The sequence below is a fragment of the Chiloscyllium plagiosum genome, unplaced genomic scaffold (genome assembly GCF_037043375.1).
Source record: "Chiloscyllium plagiosum isolate Xiang-an unplaced genomic scaffold, Cpla_swu_hap1 HiC_scaffold_11, whole genome shotgun sequence".
NCBI classification, from domain to species: domain Eukaryota; kingdom Metazoa; phylum Chordata; class Chondrichthyes; order Orectolobiformes; family Hemiscylliidae; genus Chiloscyllium; species Chiloscyllium plagiosum.
In genome coordinates this window covers 13,339,237-13,363,457 of record NW_028270149.1, presented here as the reverse complement: position 1 = coordinate 13,363,457, position 24,221 = coordinate 13,339,237, and the positions used below count along the sequence as shown (strand labels likewise).

Below are 24,221 nucleotides of genomic sequence, written 5' to 3'. Positions count from 1 at the left end.
CTCCCCAAAATAAAATAATTCAAAATAAACAGAATGTTACAGAACTTACTGGTTTTGTAACAGTCTGACTCAGGCCAATAGGAGGCAGGGGATGGCTGTCATGTGATTCTGGGCTTTATGTAACATTTTTTTTGCATTGTGGTTGGCGTTCCCTTGCTCTATAGGAATTGGAAAGGAAGAGGAGGGGGTGCATTTCAAAGGGTTGGGAGCCAGGCAATAAATGAGAGAGGGGTGTCAGAGTGAGGGAGAGCTGGTTTGATTTCAGTGGGAGGGGGGGGGAAGAGAGCCGTGGGTTTGGATTTAAAGGGGGGGTGGAAGGTGGTTTCATCCTCCTCTTCAACCCCCACCCCTGCACCATCCCCTGGTCTACTCCAGCCATGGGTTCACAAGGAAGGGGTCTGGACGTGATGCTGGAGCTGGCTACGGAGGCGAGGGAGTTCCAACTGGCCGCCGAGATCTACCAGCGGCAGCTGCGGGCCAGGCAGCAGCAGCAGGCGGGGGGCGACCCGGAGGAGATCCGCTTGAGACGTGCCCGCTGCCTGGTGCTGGCGGAGAGGCTGAGCGAGGCGCTCCAGGAGTACCAGCTCCTGTCGGCTCAGGGCAGCCTGCGAGCCGAGCACCTGGGCGAACTGGTGGCTTACCTCGCCCGGAGCCTGAGGGTCAGTCAGGGCTGGGGAGAGGGCGATCCTCCGGGCGTGGGCTTGCTGAGCTGCCGCTGCTGTACGGGCACCTTGTTCGAGCCGGTCACTCTCCGCTGCGGACACACTTACTGCAAAAACTGCTTGGAGAAGGAGCGGGACAGCGTAAGGGCTTGCTGCAAAGTTTGCAAGGAGAGAGTCCCCACGGCCGGACCCTACAGAGTCAACGTGGTCCTGAACAGTTTCTTAGGCAAATACTTCGTGACGGAGACCAGAGCACTCGCCCTCCGACACGAAGGCAACAGCTTATATAAGAAAAACAAACCCCTGGCTGCCTTAGAGAAATATCATCAAGCTATTGTATTAGGTAATGTCTTGCTGTTCATTCTGTGTGTCAGCTGCTGCCTTCAGTTCTTCGGGAGTGTGTGAATTTGGGGGCGACCGTTCTTAAAACTTCTGAAAGTCTACAAGTTGCTCAGCATTCATTTCAAAAGGGAGATGGTTGAAGTGGGTTTTTTTTTCATGTTGTTGCACGTTTAAGTTTGACATAATGTAGTGAGGGAGCTCAACCCTAAATTGTCACTGGCAAAATAAACCTGATGGTGTTTTTTTTAAATGACCAGGTCGAAATTTAATGGGAACGGGCATTGGGAGAGTGTTTCCCGGAGGTTAATGGAAAGGTTAAAAAAAAAAGCTCGAAGTATTCCGGATGCTGGAAATTTTGAAATAGACCCAGAGTTTGTTGGGGAAACTCAGCGGGTCTGATGGCGAGACTCTTCCTCGGAATCCACACTGGACTCGAAACGTTACCTCTGTGTCTCTGTCCACAGAGGCTAGCAGACTTGCTGAGTTTCTCCAGCAAACCTCTGGAGTTATCAGGGTGTGTTGCATAAGGTCCTGCCTACTGGCCGTTTGTCAGAGTCCTAGGTTTGGAGACTAACAGTTGTGTAACCTGGGTGGGAAAATTGGGTCAAACAGACAGTTTAATACCTGAAGCTTTTTATTTGCAAATCGGTTTCTATACTGCGTTTTTGTGCGTGTTTTGAATGAATTTAAAATAGGAAATGTTAAAAAGATATGGCTTTAGGAACATTCTGTCGCAGTAACAACTTCCCAGTTAGACGCCTCTCTCAAAGAGGTTTTTAAAAGGCGGATAATCGCACTCATTAACAGTTCTAAAACGTTATTTTGGACCACACTTTATCCTTCTATAATGCGCCCAGCAACATGAAAGAATCAATACTTCAAAGCTTAAAAAGTTAAGGTTTGATCTTCCTAATACCGTTTACCTCATGCTCCTAAACAGAGCAGTCTTTAAGAAGAAGCTCATTAGCCTAACAATGGATTCACTTCCAAAGTCACAACACTTATTGCAAAGTAAAATATTGAGAAAATAGTTTTGCCAGCTATCGCTGTGTAACATTTGACAGAATAATTTTATGCTGATAACCCTAAATCACGGTCATTTGATTTTTTTGACAAATCTAAATCCAAACTAAGTTACTAATTCCTTAATCTTCAAACACAGTCCAATGCATTATTCACATTTAACCATCATTAGCTTCCTACTCTGCTTCAAAACTGGTTTCCTGAGCTAGCAAAGAAACACAGATCTTTCCTGGAAATTTACAGTAATACAACATTGAATGTGGCTGTAAAGAGAGAGAGGTTACTGAAATCGTTGTATTCCTTTGACATTTGGCTTTCTTGAGCATTTGCCTCGATGAATGCAAAGTTTAAAAACTTCAGCAACATGTCTTTCTTTTTAGCAGTGTTGAAGTTTTGTAGGAAGAAATGGTTATAGTGTCATTGAGTCATACAGCGTGGAAACCGACCCTTCGGTCCCACCAGTCCATGTTGACCACAATCCCAAGCTAAACTAGTCCCACCTGCCTACTTTTGGTCCATATCTCTCCAAACATTTCTTATACATGTACTTAGCCAAATGTCTTTTAAAACATTGCCTTTTTTGAAAAAAATGGGGGACAGCCTTCGAACAAGAGTGCAATAGCCTTCTATGATAGTCATAATTATGAATTATTTATATTTTACTTTGATTCCTTAATCATATGTAACAATCCCTCATTGTCATTTAGAAACATTTATAAATAAAATGGATAAACACATTGGATTTTTAGATTTACTGGATTTTCTCCAATATCTCTCATTTAAGGTACAACTGCAAGAAAGGCAATGATAATTCTCCCTTAACCAGGTCAGAGTCATTTTGCTGTCAGTTATGATATTTGGATTTAAAAATTGGTTTCTCTATTGGAAATAAGATTGGATTTTATCCCTTTTTCTAAAACTGATAATGTTATGTGTGACTGAGTCACCAACCTGTAAATTGGAAGTTCTGTTCTTTAATATAGATTCAAAGTTATATTGTCTTCCCTGGTCTTTTGTGTCACTAACTCATGAATTTTGGATACCTTTTTGGAGAGTTAGTCGCTGAAGAGTGATTCCTAGAATTTTGTGATACCTGGGCTGATATAATGTGATTGAAACCTGTCAAAAAGGTTTATAATTTCATAGGGATGTACAGCATGGAAACAAACCTTTCGGTCCAACTCGTCCATACTGACAAGAAATCCTAAATTAATCTAGTCCTATTTGCCAGCATTTGGCCCATATCCCACCTTGCAAAGAACCTTGGGGTGCAGGTTAATCGTTCCTGAAAGGTGGAGTCCCGGGTAGACAGAGTGGTGAAGAAGTGTTTGGTACACTTGCCTTTATTGGTTAGTGCATTGAGTACTGCAGTTGGGAGGTCATGTTGTGGCTGTACAGGACATTGGTTAGGCTACTTTTGGAATACTGCGTGCAATTCTGATCTCCTTGCTATAGATTAGCTTAGATTCCCTAAAGTATGGAAACAGGCCCTTTGGCCCAACAAGTCCACACTGCCCCTCCAAAGAGTAACCAACCCAAACCCATTCCCTGCCCTATATTTGTCCTTGATTAAAACGCTTAATACTATAGACAATTTAGTCTGGCTAATTCACCTGACCAGCACATCTTTGGATGGGAAGGATGCTGTGAAAACTGAAAGGGTTCAAAAAAGATTTAAACTTTCTCACTGACAACATTCTTGTATACCTGATGAGCAGATAGTGAAAGTGTTAAGCTTAGGGTTGTGTAACAAAGGCTCAGTTTGCATGACTTTGACCAGTTAAGAACTTGCAGTAAACAGTGAGGTGCTGCAGGCAAGGGGTTAATGAGGTGAAAAACATCCATTATATAATGCCAATTAATACAGTGAAAAGCATCCATTATGAAATGCCAGTTAACAAGGTTAAGAATATCCATTGTATAATGCCAGGTGGCTTAATCTTTACTGTTGATGCTCACCGATTGTAATGGTCACCCAATTAATGTAGATGTTGCCTTATTTGGATGCTGCTCCCTGTAAGTGACGATGTATTTCCTTAAGAATATGCCGTTCAAGAGAAGACCGAGAACTCATGTCTTTGTGCACATGGGCAATTGTTCTGTCTCCCTCCAGGGCCTGGAATAAAGGTGAAGGAGGTAAAATCATACTGTGTCTCTGAGTGTTTGCTTCGACTGATTCTGGGGTAGGGAAATGGGACGACACAAGGTTTGGAAGGTTTGAGCTTCAGGGAGAGGCTGAATAGACCTGGAGTGTCAGAGGATGAGGGGTGACTTCATAGAGGTTTATAAATTCATGAGGAGCATAGATGGGGTGAATAGTGAAGGTCTTTTCCTTGGGGGAGAGGAATTCAAAACTGGAGGGCATAGCTTTAAGTTGGAGAGGGGAAGGATATAAAAGGGTGTTGATGGTAGAAGTCTCAGGTGGGGATTTGGCTTTCTCTACCTCAACTTGAAAATTATTATCCATGCAATATGTCTGATTCAGGACGGTTCCAAAAAGGGGTGAGGATTATAACCCAAAAATATGGTAGAAACTGCTGTATCACTGCTGTAGTTATGGTTCTACAATTGTCTTTGGAAAGCATCAATCAGAAGAAGACAAGTCAGTGATTACAAAAAAGGATAAACAAACTCATCAAGCCTACACCAAAACTCATGGTGGCTAGAATTTCATAACTAGACACTTTCTTTGAGCCCATCTGCAACTGACCGTCCCATAGGCAGTGTCAGGACAGGATAAAAACCCAGGGCCATTAGGAAGAGCAGCATTCTGGAATATTCCTTGGTGAGCGCTACACTTCATTTGATTGCCTGAATCGATTGCCTGATCCAGTGCTGCAGGCTGAGAATTGGCAAAATGTAGCCAATTCAATCATGGGCATAATCATATGATTTTAAACTTATCACCTGCATAATGAATTTTTGAAGACTTTGTCATTTCAGATCTGGGTAATAGCCTCCTCCGTTTATTCCTTTGCTGATGAATGTACCCGATTTTTGTTTGGTCACAGTGAGAAAAATAAGTCGCAACCAAGATAGTCATCTTTTAACATAAATTATGCGTTCATAAATATATATCCGTGGGTGGAGAGCAAAATTCAAATTTGTATCTGGCTTTCTTCTTCCAAGAAAAAATATTCTTGGAACGAAGCAAGTTTCCTATTCTGAAGGTAAAGTTGGTGTAACTGAGATGAAGTTTTCAACTTGCTTGCATCACTGTCTATTTCTGGTTTTAAGGCATGAATCACTCAGGGCTAATGACCCTTATCAGTACATCAGGGTTCTCATCCCTGCCTGTTATGCGGGACACTGGGGTTCGATTCTCAGGTGGGGAGGACAGCTTTATTTTTGAACGGTGAAGCAGATTCAGTGGCCTGAATGATCTACTTTGCCTTATGGTTAGATGGTTTTGGTATGCACGTCTGTTTACTTTGTTCCGGATTTGGAATTTTTGATGGCCAGAAATCCTGGAGTGAGGGTGCATGACACGGTTGCCCAAGTGTGGTCACTCTGTTTCAGTCGAGTCCATCTGTACTATGGTTTGGAATTTACAAATATTCAAACTAAGGAACAACAGTAGGCTACTCTGCTCTTCAAGACTGCTCGACCATTCAATAAGATGATGGCTAAACCGATTTTCACTTCGATTTGATATGTGTGTGTGTATCCCAACATTCCCGGTAACCTTTCATCTTTTTGGTAATCATGAATCAATCTACCTCTGCCTTAAAAATATTTAAAGGTTTTGCATCTGCTTGATAAGAGTCTTTTTGTTGTGACCGTTTTTATATTGTTTTACTTATGCATGACTATAAATGACGAGACGGTATTGTATCTTTATTCCGTTCTCAGGTTACTGATGGGCAATCTCTTTGATTGAGTCATGTTGCAATAAACATCACTGATTCATTATTAACTTTTAGAATAAAGTTGAAGCAGAGGATCCGTTCTGAAAGATTTGAATCCTGTTAACAATAATTGGTGTGTTTGATTGAGATAGTCAAGTGGGTATTGGATGACTATTTGGATAAAATAATAAGAAAGTTTATGAGGAAAAGGCAAGAGATTGGCATTAGGTAATGAGGCTTCTTTGTTGAGCTGGTGAAGACACATTTGGCTGAATGTTTTCTTTTTATTCACTCGTGGGAATTCAGTTTTCTTTTTATTCACTCGTGGGAATTGCCTGTCCTCCCCGAGAAGGTGGTGGTGAGTTGCCTTCTTGAACTGCTGCAGTCCACGTGCTGTAGGTAGACCCATATTACCATTAGGGAAGGAATTCCAGGATTTTGTCCCAGCCACAGTGAAAGAGGACATCCAAATCTAATTACTTTGGAAATTGAATTTACCATTTGAAAATCAACGGAGAGAGCAACAAATATGTGACGTTACGTCCAAGTGAAATATCCATAGATATCCTTACATAAGCAACAAGGAATGTTGGAAAGAACAAAAGTTAAATTATTTTGACCTTAAACACTGACAAGAAAGAGGAATACTGAAACTTGGAAGTTGACTTTTATGATAGTTGAAAGTATAGATGGAGTTATTCTCTCAACAGGCCCTTGGTGAAGCTGTGGACAATTTTAATGAATAAAGTGACAATTATTTGTCATCTTTGTGTTTTATTTTCAGCCCCCAAAGACCATTTGCTGTTAAGCAACCGTGCACAGATTAATGCAAGTCTGAAATGCTTTGAAGATGCGCTGCGCGATGGAACTGCTGCTTGTATCATCCAGCCTTTCTGGTCTAAAGTGAGATTTTAAACGTCTCAAATACTCTACGTTGTTCTGTTTGTTTTGTCATTATAACATTTTAATTATATTGCAGGGTAATCGATATGTGCATCCTAAACAACTGGTGTGTTTTGTTGCTAGGGTCATTTAAGAAAAGCACAAGCGCTAGCAGGTCTGCAGAAAATGGACAAAGCTTTGAAGGAGTATCTAATTTGTATTGCTTTAGATTCAGAAAATAAAACAGCAAAAATGGAAGCCCAAAAGGTAATGAAGCATTCATATAGTCAAACTGGAACACTTGGATTATATATACAAAATAAAGGCTGCATAATTTAGTGTAAATTCGCAACTTTTGATTGAAATATTTTAAGATTAAGTTAGTAATGATAGACTACTTAGGAACAAAAGACGTTTTGAGTCTGTTCTGCCACTCAATTAGATTATGGCTAATCTTTATCATGACTTTGATTACTCATTTGATTCCTTAATAATTTTATCAACCTCTTCTAAACTTGCAATTAGACAAAAGCTTATTGGGGGCAAAAATACGAGATTTCCACTGTCCTTTGTATTAAAAATGCTTTCTGATATCACTTATTATTGTTTGAGTACTAATTTTAAGTTGATGCTCACTTAATTGGCTTAAGTGACTCTTGTTGGTGAAGGGAGTCAAAGGTTATGAGGGGTAGACATGAATGGCATTGAAACCACAATCAGATCAGCCATAATCTTATTGAATGAAAGAGTAGGATAAAGGAAGTGAACTCCTGTCCCTAATTCCTGTGTTCACTTTTTATACTCCCTTTATATGAAAGTTAACCCCTTTTCTCAGGCAGGATTGTTTTTCTAAACTCAACTTTGATTGTTTCTTAGTGCAGAATGTAACAATAGAAATTCATTTCATTCTTGAATGCAAATAACATTTTTTCTAGCACAATATCTCAAGCATTTTTGTCTACTGCTGGCTTACATCTAATGCTTTTAAGCATGAAGTTTGATCCTGAACCAAATCTAACATTTATTAAAGCTTATGAAACATATGAAAAATTGTAATGTTATATCTTTTCAACCAGTTATACTTGAACAGTTCAATCTCAGAACGACTTGAAAGCAGCATTCAAATTCAAGTCATAGATGCTGAAACCAGTTTTTGTTGTTAAAACAAAGAAAAATCCTGCTCCTTTATTTCTCCTTTCCAGATCCTGTGTGATTTGCTTTCACCCATTGCTGAAAATATACATCAAAGATTACCTGACATAATGCAGCTTATGTCTCCACGATCACGAATTAAGGGAATTGTCCTGAACTCGCTGAATTCTAGAAATCCGAGCAATGTATTTGAAAATTCGTGCAAGGTATGTGCAATAAGACATCTTCAATTTTCACGCTGAACACAGATACTTTAGTGAAAGATGAAAAGAGAGGTTGCTCTCAGAATGTTCTTTATGCCTCAAAGCATTCTTAATCTTAATGAATCACTTAATGAATAAAGCTGCATTCATATAGTTCCTTTGACATGATGAAATGTTTCAAAGTGCTTCACAGGAGTATATTCAATAAATTGACTGAAACAAAGAAGGAGATGCCGACGGGAGTTGAAGGTGTACTGGTATTGTCATTGCGCTTGTAATTTAGAGGAAATGTTAAAGAAAATAACTAAAGAGGATGTCGTAAATCAGAAAAAGAGCAGAAATTGCTGGAAAGGCTCAGCAGGTTTGGCAGCATCTGTGGAGAGAAATCAGAGTTAACGTTCCACAGAACCACAATCCTGTTGCAATTCAGAGACCCAGCCTAAAGCTGTGGGGACATGGGTTTTGAATCCCACCATGTGAGCTGGTGGACTTTGAATTCATTTCATCAATTTGTAATATAAAGTTAATCTCAGCTATCATATGATAGCTATCATTTGGGGAAAACACATCTGACTCACTCATGTCCTTTAGCTAAGGAGATCTGCCATCCTCAAAAAAAATGGCGAGTCGTCCATTTGGCCCACTAAGTCTGTTGTGCTATTCGACATGACCATGGCTGATACTCTATTTCACTGCCGTTCTCTCCCTATGCCGTTTGACACTTCAGCTTCAAGAAATCTGTTTCTTTCTGAAATATATTCAGTGACTTCACCACCACATCTTCCTGTGAGAAAGAACTTCACAGGTTTATTTCAGCCTATCCTGAGCCTGTAACCCCTCATTTTAAATTCTTCAGTCACCGGAAACCTCACCTCTACATCAAGTCTGCCCAGCCCTGAAAGAATTTTATTTGCTTCCTTGAGATTCCTCCCAACCTTCTAAACTTCAGTGAATACAGTCCCAGATGACACAACCTGTCCCCGTGTAAAAAGCCTGCATTTCCCCGAATCAGTCTTGTTAACCTTCGGTCTCAATGGCAGTTATGTCTTTCCTTCGATAAGGAGACCAAAACTGCACATGATACTCCAGGTGTGGTTTCACTTAGGCCCTTTACAGTGGCAGTAAGATTTCCCTGCTTCTGTTCTAAACCCTCCTGCAATAAAGGCTAACATACCATTTGCTTTCCTAACTGCTTGCTGCACAATGTGCTAAATTTCAGTGACCAGTGTGCAAGAGGTTCCTTTGTATATTAACCTTAACCCATCTGTCACTAACTAAATAATACTCTGCCATTCTGTATTCCCAACCAATTGTCCAAGTTGCACAGCATTTGCTATGTATGTACCCACTCTCTGACTGGTCTAGATTTCCATGAGCCCGCTTTATGTCCTCTTCATCGTTCTGACTCGCAGCTAGTTTTGAGTCATTCGCAAGCTTGTAAAGCATTGATTCCTGTTGGACCTCACTTGTCACTATTTTCCACTTTGAAAATGATCCATTTATTTTCTTTTTTTTTTGTCTACTAAGCAATTCCTAATCCACGCTCGTCTGTTCCCACCAACCCATGTGCTTTGATTTTGTGCAATGACCTGTTATTTTTATCAAAGACTTTCTGAAAATCCAAATACACAACATCTACTGGCTCTCCTTCATCTTTTGTACTTGTTACATCCTCAAAAAAAACTCTAGTAGGTGTGTCAACCATGATTTCTCATTTATATATCCATGCTATCTTTCTATTGGTATTTTTAATTGCCCTACTATCACATTCTTTAGAATAGATTCAAATATTTTCCCTCTACTGATGTTAGGCGACCTGGTCTGTAATTCCCAGTTTTCTCCCTCCCTCCTTTTTTAAACATTTGCCGTTCTCCAAACTGCCAGGACTGTCCCAGAATCTACAAACATTTTGAAGGCAAACACATTCATTACTTCTGTAGCCACCTCTGTTAGGAGCCTAGGGAATCATCAGTTTTCAATTGCATAAATTTCAGCACTCATTTTTGCCTAATACTAATTTTCATCAATTCCCCCTTTCTATAAGACCTTACTTCCCCAGCAATTCTGGGAATTTATTTATGTCTTCTTCATTGAAGTCAGAACTGAAGTAGTTGTTTAATTGCTGTGCCATTTCCTGGTTCTCCATTATCAGTTTTCTGATTCAGTCTAAAAGGGACCTAAATTGATAAACTAATCTTTTTTCTTTCTCAGTATTTATGGACAATCTTATAGTCTGCTTTTATGTGCCTTGCACATTTACTCTCATACTCTGTTTTTCCCCTCTTAATTAACCTTTGTCCTATTTCACTGAATTATAAACTATATGTTCTCAGGCTTGCCAATTTTTCGAGCAGCCCTTCTTTGAATCTAATGAAAGAGATGGCTGGAAAATGGGAAGCCTTCAGAAATGAGATAACATGTGTCCAGAGACAGTATATTCCTTTAGGTTGGAAGGAAAGGCTGGTAGATGTAGAGATTGCTGGATGATGAGAGAAATTGTGGGTTTGGTTAAGAAAGAGAAGGAAGCATATGTAAGGTATAGACAGGAGAGATCGAGTGAATCCTTAAAGTATAAAGGCAGTAGGAGTATACTTATGAGGGAAATCAGCAGGGCAAAAAGGGGACATAAGATAGCTTTGGCAAATGGAATTAAGGAGAATCCAAAGGGTTTTTACAAACATATTAAGGACAAAAGGGTAATTAGGGAGAGAATAGGGCCCCTCGACCATGGCAACGATGCCTGGAGGAAGAGCAACTCATCTTCTGCCTAGGAACCTTCCAACCACAAAGGATGAATGCAGATTTCTCCAGCTTTCTCATTTCCCCTCCCCCCACCTTTTCACAGTCCCAACCCTCAGACTCAGCACCGCCTTCTTGACCTGCAATCTTCTTCCCGACCTCTCCGCCCCCACCCCCTGTCCGGCCTATCACCCTCACCTTAACCTCCTTCCAACTATTGTATTCCCAACGCCCCTCCCCCAAGTCCCACCTCCCTACCTTTTATCCTAGCCTGCTTGGCACACCCTCCTCATTCCTGAAGAAGGGCTTATGCCCAAAACGTCGATTCTCCTGTTCCTTTGATGCTGCATGACCTGCTGCGCTTTTCCAACAACGCATTTTTAACCCTCAAAGATCAGCAAGGCAGCCTGTTTGTGGAACCGCAAGAGATAGGGGAGATACTAAACGAATATTTTGTATCAGTGTTTACTGTGGAGAAGGACATGGTAAAAATAGAATGTGGGGAAATAGATGGTGACATCTTGAAAAATGTCCATATTACAGAGGAGGAAGTGCTGGATGTCTTGAAATGAATAAAAGTGGATAAATCCCTAGGACCTGATCAGGTGTTCCCCAGAACTCTGTGGGAAGCTAGAGAGGTGATTGCTGGGTCCCTTGCTGAGATATTTGTATCATCGATAGTCACAGGTGAGGTTCCAGACTACTGGAGGTTGGCTAATGTGGTGCCACTGTTTAAGAAGGACGGTAAAGACAAGCCAGGGAACTATAGACCAGTGAGCCTGACATCAGTGGTAGGCAAGTTGTTGGAGGGAATCCTGAGGGACAGGTTTTACGCATATTTGGAAAGGCAAGGACTGATTAGGGATAGTCAACATGGCTTTGTCCATGGGAAATCATGTCTCCCGGATTTGATTGAGTTTTTTGAAAAAGTAACAAAGAGGATTTATGAGGGCAGAGCAGTAGATGTGATCTATATGGACTTCAGTAAGGCGTTCAACAAGGTTCCCCTGGGAGACTGGTTAGCAAGGTTAGATCTCATGGAATACAGGGAGAACAAGCCATTTGGACACAGAACTGGCTCGAAGGTAGAAGACATAGGGTGGTGTTGGGTTGTTTTTCAGACTGGAAGCCTTTGACCAGTGGTGTGGCACAAGGATTAGTGCTGGGTCTGCTATGTTTCATCATTTATATAAATGATTTGGATGTGAGCATAAGAGGTATAGTTAGTAAATTTGCAGATGACACCAAAATTGGAAGTGTACTGGCCAGCATAGAAGGTTATATCAGATTACAAAGGGATCTTGATCAGATGGGCCAATGGGCTGAGGAGTGGCAAATGGAGTTTAATTTAGATAAATGTCAGGTGCTGCATTTTGGGAAAGCAAATCTTAGCAGCACTTATACACTTAGTGGTGAGCTCCCAGGGAGTGTTGCTGAACAAAGAGACCTTAGATTGGTTAGGCCACTTTTGGAATATTGTGTCCAGTTCCTATCAGGAGGATATTGTGAAACTTGAAAGGGTTCAGAAAAGATTTACAAGTATGTTGCCAGGGTTGGAGGACTTGAGCGAAAGGGAGAGGTAGAATAGGCTGGTGCTGTTTTCCCTGGAGCGTCGGAGGCTGAGGGGTGGCCTTACAGAGGTTTATAAATCATGAGGGGCATGGATAGGATAAATAGACAAAGTCTTTTCCCTGGGGTTGGGGAGTCCAGAACCAGAGGGCATAGGTTTAGGGTGAGAGTGGAAGAAAATAAAAGGGATCTAAGACACAGCGTTTTCATGCAGAGGGTGGTGCGTGTATGGAATGAGCTGCCAGAGCATGTGGTGGAGGCTGGTACAATTGCAACATTTAAAACGCATCTGGATAGGTATATGAATAGGAAGTGTTTGGAGAGATATTGGCCAAGTGCTGGCAAATGGGGCTAGATTAGGTTGGGATATCTGGTCGGCATAGACTAGTTGGACCGAAGGGTCTGTTTCCGTGCTGTGCATCTCTGACTCTCTGACTCTGTAACTTCTTTTGTTAATCATGGCTGGGCCATGATCTGTTTCAATGCCCAAAAGGAATGTATAACTGATGGAAAGCATGCATTTGCTCCTTACATATTAACCATTGTTAAAAATCACAGGCTATAGTCCATCAGGTTTATTTGGAAGTACTAACTTTCAGACCGCTGCTCCTTCATCAGGTAGCTGTGGAGCAGGATCATAAGACATAGAATTTATAGCAAAAGATCACAGTGTCATGCAACTGAAATGATTTATTAAACCTAGATTGCTGTTAAGTCTTTCATCTTTTAGAATGGGTTGCAGGTTTTGGTTCATTAATATGTAAATCTCAGAACCTATTTCCAGTCACATTCTGGAGATAACAAAGAAGTCCTGAGATTTACATATTAATGAACCGAAACCTGTAACCCATTCGAAAAGATGAGAGACTTAACAGCAATCTAGGTTTGTGCAAAAGATGTTTCAGTTGCATGATACTGTCATTTTTCTAATAAATTCTGTACCTTATTATCTTACTTCACAGCTGTCTGATAAAGGAGCAGTGCTGTGGAAGCTAGTGCTTCCAAATAAACCTGTTGGACTATAACCGGGTGTTGTGTGATTTTTAACTTTGTCCACCCCAGTCCAACGCCAGCACCTCCACATCATATTAACCATTGTCAGTCCACTGACATGGCTTTTAATGAAGTTACCCAATCTACCACAGCCAACTCACCCATCAATACCTTTGTACTTTCCTTTGATTAGATTTAGGACCATAGGTTTGGATTAGATGACTTCATTTTCTATTCCTTTGAAGAATTCTACAATGCAACTGGAACATTTTCCAAAATGCCTTCTCACAACAACATCGTAAATTAACCCCGTCACATCGCACAAAACCAAATCAAAGATAGTCTGCCCCAAATTGATTCATCAAAACACTGTTCTAATAATCCATCTATGTGTACTCCAGGAATTCATAAGCCATAATATTATTTCGAAAGTGTTCCCCAGTCTATAGGTAGAATAAGATCATTCATGATTACTATATCAGCCTTGATGCATGCATCTCTAATATCCTGTTTAATGCCATCCCCTACCTCACCATTACAGTTTTGATTTCCGCAGATAATTCTCATTAATGTTTCCTGCTCTTGTTACTTCTTAGCTCCATCCAGACTGATTCCACGTCTCGATTTCTTGTGCTACATCTGATTTCACAATTGCACTAGTTTCCGCTTTCAGTAATAATGCCACCCTACCTCCTTTTCCATTTTTTGTCTTTTCCACCTTCCTAAGGATTGCATGCCCTTGGACCTTCTGTTCTCAACCCAGAGCCGTTTCTCCCTAATTGTAATCATATTGTACCTGTCTATAATTATTTGTGCTGTTAACTCATCTGCCTTATTGTGAAAGCTCTGTGTATTCAAATATAATATCTTTAGACTTGTCTTTTTGACATTTTTACACTTGTTCTTTGTACTCCAGCCCTATTTGGTGCTAGTGCTTATTTCCTCTGTCTTTTAATGTTGCTTTCCACTTTTTTATCTTTAATTTCCATCTTTGTTTCCTCACTCGTGTCTCCCTGCTAAGATCTGTGTCCCCCTGAATCATGTTTCTCGCTCCATGTATTCTGATTGCAAGACCTCTTTTTAACTATGTCATTTGGTACAATAAATTTATAAATAGGTAAATCGATAATGACCTCTAGCTGTTCTCCCTTGTCCTTAAGATTATCATGCAATGTCTCAGTGACATCCTTGATCCTGGAACCAGGGAGACAATGGACCATCCTGGTGTTATGTCAACGGCTGTAGAAATGTCCGTCTGTTCCCCTTACAATAGAATGTCCTGTCACTATTGCTCTCAGACTGTGTTTTTGGGCATCTCTGTCTCCACCAAACATTCAGCTGGGCCACTCCTGGTGCCTGGGCCTTGGCTTTGACTGTATTCCCCTGAGAAACCACCTGACTCAGCAGTATTCAAAGGCAAAAATCTGTTAGAGGGAGAGATATCCCCACTTTCTGCCTGGTGCTGTTAACAGGTCATGGAGTTGTACAGTATGGAAACAGACCCTTTGGACTAACCCATCCATGCTCACCAGATAACCTCAATTAATCTAGTTCCATTTGCCAGCATTTGGCCCACATCCCTCTAAACCCTTCCTATGAATCAAAAAAAATCTTAAAGTACTGAAATATAATAACTACAGGAAATCGAGCCTGCAATGGCCCACATCCCTCTAAACCCTTCCTATATTCCTACTGAGCAAAAACAAAATTGCTGGAAAAGCTCAACAGGTCTGGCAGTATCTGTGGAGAGAAATCAGAGTTAACTTTTTGGGTCGAGTAACCCTTCCTAGAACTGGTTTCTGATTTACAGCATCTGTAGTTCTTTTGGTTTTTATATTGATCTTGAAATTGTCTGATTGAACTCTATCCACCAACTAAACAGCCATGGTAATTCTGTTGAAAGTGAAACACAGTTAGCTCAGGATCTCAGCTTGAAATGTTAACTCTGTTTCTCTCTTGCCAGGTGCAGTATGCCTTATGTATTTCCAGCAGTCTACATGTTTATTTCAGGTTTTCAGTATCTGCTGTGTTTAACTTTTGAATGATAATTCAGTGATGGATTATTTCATATGGACTCATGGGCAAAAATGCAATTCTTTCAGGGTATTGTTCGATTAATAAAGAGCTTTATTTATTCAATGTCAGATTCTGTTTCTTTTTATAATTACATCATTTTGTCTCTTCAAGGTAAATGTCGATACAACTGGCTTTGAAACCAAACAGGAATGGAAGTCCCACTCCTACTGTAACTCAACAAAACCAGCTCAAGTAATGAGTGAAAATCAAGACACCTTGAAGAATTTGTCCACAGAACCAGCCTTGAAGATTTCTGAAAAGAAGAATACTTTGAAAACAAAGCACAGTGCTTTTAAAGAAGAAGAACCTGGAACAACTGAAGGCTACACCAAATGCAATAAGCGAGGTACCTTGGGGTTGAGTACATGTTAGGGTGCATACATGACTTGGTTAAGTTTTGTTCTTTGAACCTGGGGTTTTCATCATTTTCAACATGGCATTCAGCAATTCTCTCCACTTATACATGAGATCAGTGGTTAACTGGACCATTATAAAATTTTCTTTAGGTGACAGGGAGAAAGTTAAGGGAGAATGACGGAAGTTTTTTCACACAGAGGGTGGTGGGTGCCTGGAATGCACTGCTGGTGATGGTGGTGGAAGCAGGCATATTAGCAACATTTAAGACATATCTTGATTGACACATGAGCAGGAAGCGGACAGAGGGTTGAAACTACGTATGGGCAATAAGTAGTGGCACCAGGAATTGGTGCAGGCTTGGGCAACTGAAAGGCCTCTTCCTGTGCTGTATTGTTCATTATGTCTTATAACTTTAAAAAATTTCCATAACTTGTTCTTGTACTTTTAAGAACCATGTTGCACCATTCCATCCATTTTTATCCATGAAAATCACTCGTGGTGGCCAATCTTCCACTGATCATACTCCAATTCTGGTCAGTTCTAGCACCAGAAAAATCCATTTCCTTCATTGTAATCTTAAGTAAATAAGGATTCTAAATTCAAAACATCTCACGAACAAAGGTTTTTCTCATTGTTGATATTTAATAGTTGATAAATGTTATGTTATATCATATTATTATGTTTCAGTATTCAAAAAAGATCATTTATATTCTGCTTAATGTCACACTGTTTGACTTATGTAATTTAACATGTTTTATTCAAACATGTAGCCAGGTCACAGAGTCCCAGGAGAGAACAAGATACCTTACCAAAGCTTGTTGATGCGTTTGACCTGGAGTGCTCCCTATGTATGAGGTACGTGCTAATCCCCACTATTCTTTGCATGCAAACGTTATCATTCTACTTGACTCATTTCTTTCTTGACTCTCTCTGATTGACTGACTATGGTGGCTCTGTAGTTAGCACTGCTGCCTCATAGTGCCAGGGACCCTGGTTCAATTCCTGTGACTGTATGCGTTTCCTCCCACACTTCAAAGGTGTGCAGTTCAGGTGAATTGGCAATTCTAAATTGCCCATAGCATTAGGTGCATCATTCAGAGGGAAATGGGTCCGGGGGGGGGGTTACTCTTCAGAGGATCAGTGTGGACTTGTTGGGCCGAAGGGCCTGTTTCCACACTGTTGGGAACCTAATCTTCAGAATCATTGACTTGTATTTATATAGCACCTTACAAGACCTTGACCTCTCAAAACACATTAAGTAAAATGAAACACTTGTGCATTATAAGAATTGTAGTGACCAATTTGCACACAGCAAGTTTCTAGAAGCTGAAATGTGATTGCGACCATGCAGCAACTTTGTAGATTTTCTGGTAATTATCACATTGCGTTTGTGTACACATTTGCTATATAGATTGACTGCTACATTTCCTATATTTCAAAAGAGGCCATTGTTCTTTCATGGGGTGTGGGAGTCACTGGCAAGGCCAGCATTTGTTGCCCATCCCTAATTGCCCTTGAGCTGATTGACTAGTTGGTGCCATTCTAGCGGGAGATCAAGCATCAACAATATTGCTGAGGTGATGTCAGCACAACCAGATAAATTTGGCAGATTCCTTCCTGAGAGGGCATGAGTTAAGTGAATGGTATTTTACAATGATTGATGATGGCACTACAATAGAGTAGCTTTATTTGTCATTTCTACCATACACAACTGATACAGTAAAAATGAGACAGCGTTCCTGAGACTAGCTTTCAATTCCAAATTTAATAAATGACAGAATCCACAGTAGGATGTGAAGCCATGTTTCCAGATGTAAATCTTTGTCTCAAGATTAGAGAATTCAGTAATATTACTACTGCACCACTGCCTTCCTCTGTTTGTACACAGCATGCAAGTTTGCTATAAAGTGCCTTGGGACATGCGGAGGTTGTGAAAGGGATTTAGAGAGTGACAGGAGTGATGAAGAATGAGGAGAGAGGACGTCACTGAGTCTTTTGTCACCTGGAAATATAAAAAGCTTGGCTGAAACCTATAGGAATCGCGTGCTTAGTAATTACAGAAATCAGTTTAAAATTTCAAATTTTCATGTGTATATGAGGCAGCATGCATTGATCTATAATATGCAGACATCAATGATAAAGCACAAACATTAATGTTTTATTGACAAGCTGGGGTCTGGCTTGAGAATAATTTGGGAAAAACTCTTCAAAAGCTATTAACAAATATGCATTTTCCTTAGCAGCAGTGGGGTGGCACAGTGGCTCAATGGTTAGCACTGCTGCCTCAGTATCAGGGATCCAGGTTCAATTCCAGCCTTGGGCAGAATGTCTGTGTGGAGTTTGCACATTCTCCCTGTCTCTGTGTGAGTTTCCTCCTACAGTCCAAAGATGTGCAAGCTAGGTCAAATGGCCATGGGAAATTACCCCTAGTATTCAGGGATGTGTCTGCTAGGTGCATTAGTTTGGGGAATGGGTCTGGGTGGGTTACTCTTCTGAGGGTCAGTGTAGGCTTGTTGGGCTGAATAGCCTGTTTCCACATTGTAGGGATTCAATGAAGCAGTATTATCCCAAACCACGTACAATATTTATTCTTCTTGAACTGCAAATCATCTCAGAACTGTTTACTACGTAGGATGATTTTTAAACAATTTCAAATTTGCTGATGACATTCAACTTGACCTTGTAGCAGTATCTCAAACAAGCTTATTGGAGGATAATTAATAAGGTACACAGAGAGAGCAGATCATTTTAATTCTATAGCGACGTGCACAACATAAGGAGGCCACATCTCTACACAGTCATATCTCTAAAGGAAGCTAATTTACAGTTAATAAGTTTGCAGATGACACCAAAATTGGAGGTGTAGTACACGCAAAGAGGGTTACCTCCGAATACTACAGGATCTGGACCAGATGGGCCAATAGGCTGAGAAGTGACAGATGGAGTTTAATTCAGATAAATGCGAGGTGCTGCATTTTGGGAAAGCAAATCTTAGTAGGACTGATACGCACAATGGTAATGTCCCAGGGAATGTTGCTGAACAAAGAGACCTCGGAGTGCAGGTTCATAGCCCCTTGAAAGTGGAGTTGCAGGTAGATAGGATAGTAAAGAAGGTGTTTGGTATGTTTCTTTTATTGGTCAGAGTATTGAGTACAGGAGTTGGGAGGTCATGTTGGGAGGACATTGGTTAGGCCGCTTTTGGAATATTGTGTGCAATTCTGGTCTCCTTCCTATCGGAAGGATGTTGTGAAACTTAAAAGAGTTCAGAAAAGATTGACAAGGATGTTGCCAGGGTTGGAGGATTTGAGCTATAGGAAGAGGCTGAACAGGCTGGGGCTATTTCTCCTGGAGCGTCGGAGGCTGAGGGGTGACCTTATAGAGATTTACAAAATTATGAGGGGCATGGATAGGGTAAATAGGCAAAGTCTTTTCCCTGGGTTGGGGGAGTCCAGAACTAGAGGGTATAGGTTTAGGGTGAGAGGGGAAAGATATACAAGAGACCTAAGGGGCAACTTTTTCATGCAGAGGGTGGTACGTGTATGGAATGAGCTGCCAGAGGATGTGGTGGAGGCTGGTACAATTGCAACATTTAAGAGGCATTTGGATGGGTATATGAATAGGAAGGGTTTGGAGGGATATGGCCGGATGCTGGCAGGTGGGACTAGATTGAGTTGGGATATCTGATCGGCATGGACAGGTTGGACCAAAGGGTCTGTTTCCATGCTGTACATCTCTATGACTCTTATCTATCCCACTCCCCTGCTTACACACATTGTCCTGAATGTTATTCACTTACACATATTTATCAAATTCACTTTGAAAGGCACAATTTAATATTTTACTATTCTTTCATGTATTGTTTTCCAGATTATAACACGTATCACATCTTTTTTCATTTCTTTTCCTGTCAGTGTTTTTTTTTAGATTAGATTAGATTACAGTGTGGAAACAGGCCCTTCGGCCCAACAAGTCCACACCGACCCGCCGAAGCGAAACCCACCCATACCCCCACACCTACCCCCTACCTAACACCATGGGCAATTCAGCATGGCCAATTCACCTAACCTGCACATCTTTGGACTGTGGGAGGAAACCGGAGCACCCGGAGGAAACCCACGCAGACATTTATTTGCCTATTATCTGTGTCCTTTGGTTACTAACCCTCCATCCAGTAAAACCTTTCTCACTACTTAACCACCTCAATCTCCTTTACAATCTTTGTTAAAAATCCCCCAACATTCACTGCTCAAATGAAAATAAAACAGCCTATCTATTCCTTCCAAATCACAGAAAACCCTTATCCTATATACATTATTAGGAAAAATAAAACCACATCAGCCAGTCAGTCATGAAGTATGAAGAGATTATAGTTGGAATGCAGTTGGACAGTGAGAATATTTGTATGGATTCATACTAGAGAATTGGAGGTGTATGTGAGACTAACTGCTACTGTTTTTGGAAAGTTTTGGAAAGACCAGAGATCTTTTTACTGGAAAACAAGGAAATGAGTCCATCACATAGAACATAGAAAAGTACAGTACAGAACAGGTCCTTTGGCCCACGATGTTGTCCCAAGGTTTAATCCTTGTGTAAAATATAATAACCTACACACCCCTCAACCCACTGCTCTCCGTGTCCAGCAGTTGCTTAAATGCACCAAATGACTGCTTCAACCACCACTGCTGGAACGCATTCCATGCATTCACAAATCTCTGCGTAAAGAACCTACCTCTGACATCTCCTTTATACCTTCCTCCCTTATCTCTTCAAACTATGACTCCTCGTACCAGTCAATCCTGCCCTGGGGAAACATCTCTGGCTATTGACTCTATCTATTCCACTCATTATCTTGTATACCTCGATCACGTCTCCTCTCTTCCTCCTTCTCTCCAGAGAGAAATGCCTGAGCTTATTCAACCTTTCTTCATAAGACAAACCTTCCAGTCCAGGCAGCATCCTGGTAAACCTTATTTGCACCCTCTCCAAAGCCTCTGTATCTTTCCTATAGTAGGGCGACCAGAACTGGACACAATATTTCAAGTGTGGTCTCATCAGGGACTTGTAGAGCTGCAGCAAAACCTCGTGGCTCTTAAACGCGATCCTCCTGTTAATGAAAGACAAAACACCATGTGCATTCTTAACAACCCTATCCACTTGGGTGGCAACTGAGGGCTCTATGTACTTGCACACCCAGATCCCTCTGTTCCTCCACTCTGCCAAGAATCCTTTCTTTAATCTTATATTCAACATTTGAGTTCAATCGTCCAAAATGCATCACTGCGCATTTATCCAGGTTGAACTCCACCTGCCATTTCCCAGCCCAGCTCTGCATCCTGTCTATGTCGCGCTGCAGCCTACAATAGCTCTCGATACTATCGATCACACCTACAACCTTTGTGTCATCTGCAAATTTACAAACCCACCCCTCAACCTCCTCATCCAAGTCATTTTTAAAACTACAAAGAGCAAAGGCCTAAGAACAGAACCCTGCGGGACCCCACTCAATACTGACCTCCAGGCAGAATACTTTCCATCTACAACCACTCTCTGCCTTCTGTCAGCCAGCCAATTCTGAATCCAGAAAGCCAAATTCCCCTTATCCCATGCATCCTGACTTTATGAATGAGCCTACCATGGGGAACCTTATCAAATGCCTTGCTGAAGTCCGTATACACCACATCCACTGCTCGACCTTCATCCACCTGTCTTGTCATCTCCTCAAAGAACTCAATAAGATTTGTGAGGCTTGGCCTGCCCCTCACAGAGCCATGCTGACTGCCTTTAATCACACTGTGCTTTGCCAAATAGTCATAAATCCTATCCCTCAGAATCCTTTCCAAAACTTTGCTGACCACAGACGTAAGACTGATGGGTCTGTAATTGCCAGAGATTTCCCTATTACCCTTCTTGAAAAGAGGAACAACATTCACCTCCTTGCAATCTTCCGGTACGACTCCCGTGGAGAGTGAGGAGGCAAATATCCTCGTCAACGGCTTAGCAACCTCCTTTCTTGCTTCCCGGAGCAGCCTAGGATAAATCTGATCTGGCCCTGGGGACTTATCAATCTTAATGTTTTCCAAAATTTCCAGCACATCAATTTCATCAATCTTGATTTGGTCAAGACTGTTTCCCAGCTCCTCAAAGTTTTCATTCACAACAAGGTCCCTTTACTCGGTGAAAACCAAAGCAAAAAGCTCATTTAGGGCTTCCCCTATCTGCTCAGACTCCACGCACAAGTTCCCTCCACTATCTCAGAAATGAACTGAGGAGAGCCAGGAGGGGGCACAAAAAAGGCTTAGCAAGAAGGATTAGGGTGAACGCAAAGGCATTTTACTCATACGTGAGGAATAAGAGAATGATCAGAGAAAGTTAGGGCCGATCGGATAGAGCAGAAATGATTTGTTTGAGAGGAATAGTGTGAGTCTCTAGGATGGTCAGAGCCAAGAGTGAAATAACGCAAGCATGGCTTGGACGTGAAACAACAATTTTACTGAAGATCCAAGATCAATGCCTGCAATGTATTGGGTAGGTTTGAAGAATGGATGCTGCTAGTGTATTTTTCATGGTGCTGGACATGAGGTAGGATGACCAAGAAGCAGAAACAACCAAAGAAATACTGTTGGCCGCACTGAGAGTGACTTGTCCCAGAATTAGTTGCAAATATTCCTAACAACCCAGCTAGTTTAGAATTGATAGGCTTTTACTCACTAGTTTAATCCTTTTTATTGCTGTGAACTGATGGATGGGGATTTAGTCACTGTTGCAATACAGTACAGCAAGACATAAGGTTTCTGACAAGTGTGCCCCTCAGGGTTATCAAATATCTTAGCAAAGGAATGATCACTTATAGTCTTGTCTTGATCCCATTGTGGTGTTGGTTAGTTACACTTTGCTCAAAACATCTGAATTGTGATGGCAACATGCGCATCATGGCCTGGAGCTATAGTTAGTGATGTTAGTCTCTGATGTTCCGTCCATCCCATGCCTGACTCACAATCTTTCCGGCTTTTATCTCCTTCCATTGGCTTGACTTAGAAGTATTATCAAGCTCGCATTTGGGTCTTTTGATTGTGTTATAAATATACCTTCCTTCATTTTAAGTCCGAGAGTGGGGCACTGGTTTAGACATCCATGATCTCTTTATTCCCTAATGAATATGTCAAAAACACTGGCTTAATTATATTTAGATTTGCAATTAGGAGTCAAAATATGGTTCTGCCTCTGCAGGACCACTTACAATAATTTAAAACTCCTGTATTTCAGACATGCATAAGAGTCTGGCCTACATGTGACTTCACACCCACAGCAACGTAGTTGGCTCTCAACTGCCCTCTGGGCAAATTAGGGATGGGCAATAAATACTGGCCTTGCTGTTGACATCCAGATCCCATGAATGAATGAAAAAAAACTCAGTTGCCAAAACACTTTCTTCATTAACTCAAAAATTAAACAGCAGCTAATTTGAATGTAAGGTAAAGTATGGATTAAAACCAATGACATAGCGTTTTCTTTTCAACTGCTGTATGACTTTATTTAACTGGTTCACATAAAATAGCATTTAAGTGTTTGTACAAGTAAACTGTGTGATGCAGTAGGTTAGACAATGGATTCTCAATTCTGAGACTGGGGCTCAGATCTAGCCGAGGTTATGGAGTTGAAATTCTCTGCTGCTGGCTGCTTGGCTTCAGTGTACAGTGAGTTTGAGCAGTGTGTATCAGACATGGGTAAAAATCTGTCCTGAGTTTAGCATTAATTGTCACCTGTGCAATCTCTGCTGAAGGTAATGGTCCAACATTCACTGTCGTGCATGAAGTGTTTTCACCTGAGGTTGCAGCAGTGTGAAGGGGACCAAAAGCAGAAATTGCTGGAGAGGCGCAGTAGTTCTGTGGAGTTTTTGCTTCAGGTCGCAAGCATCCGCAGTCCTTCGTTTTATTTTAGAGTGAAAGGGAACTTTGCTATGAATCTGCCCATCTTTCACTTTTCCTGGGAGAGTGCTGGATGCTGCCCATGGGTCATTGAAATGAGAATTTCCCATTCCCTGAGCACTAACATCCCAGCCCTTAATCAGCATTTTAAAAGAAAGTTTACATTTCTGCCCTGACAATAGTTTCCATATCTTACCTCTGTCGCAAGATGCTTGTGGTCTGCGTTTGTTTATTTTGTTTTCTTTTAGGCTGTACTATGAGCCCATCACCACGCCATGCGGGCACACATTTTGTCTTAAGTGTGTTGAGCGGTGCATAGATCACAGTCCAAAATGTCCTCTTTGTAAAGAGGTCTTACCTGAGGTAAGTCTAATCCATGTATGAAACTATCCATTGTGATCAGTGCTCATTCCATGGTGTACTGTAGCATGCATATATATATATAGCATG

At 41.2% G+C, this 24,221-nt stretch overlaps 1 protein-coding gene across 1 annotated transcript in view; it reads left to right on the top strand.

Annotated features, from left to right (window-relative positions):
* The first annotated feature begins 245 nt into the window (after positions 1 to 245).
* LOC122557430 (LON peptidase N-terminal domain and RING finger protein 3-like) overlaps positions 246 to 24,221 on the top strand; it is a 43,678-nt gene continuing 19,702 nt past the window's right edge. The window contains exons 1-7 of the mRNA XM_043705158.2: positions 246 to 1,005; positions 6,660 to 6,778; positions 6,902 to 7,024; positions 7,960 to 8,115; positions 15,601 to 15,835; positions 16,617 to 16,701; positions 24,020 to 24,134. Of these exons, the coding sequence (XP_043561093.2) occupies positions 378 to 1,005; positions 6,660 to 6,778; positions 6,902 to 7,024; positions 7,960 to 8,115; positions 15,601 to 15,835; positions 16,617 to 16,701; positions 24,020 to 24,134 (1,461 nt within the window). The 5' untranslated portion in view covers positions 246 to 377. The remainder of the gene's footprint in view (positions 1,006 to 6,659; positions 6,779 to 6,901; positions 7,025 to 7,959; positions 8,116 to 15,600; positions 15,836 to 16,616; positions 16,702 to 24,019; positions 24,135 to 24,221) is intronic.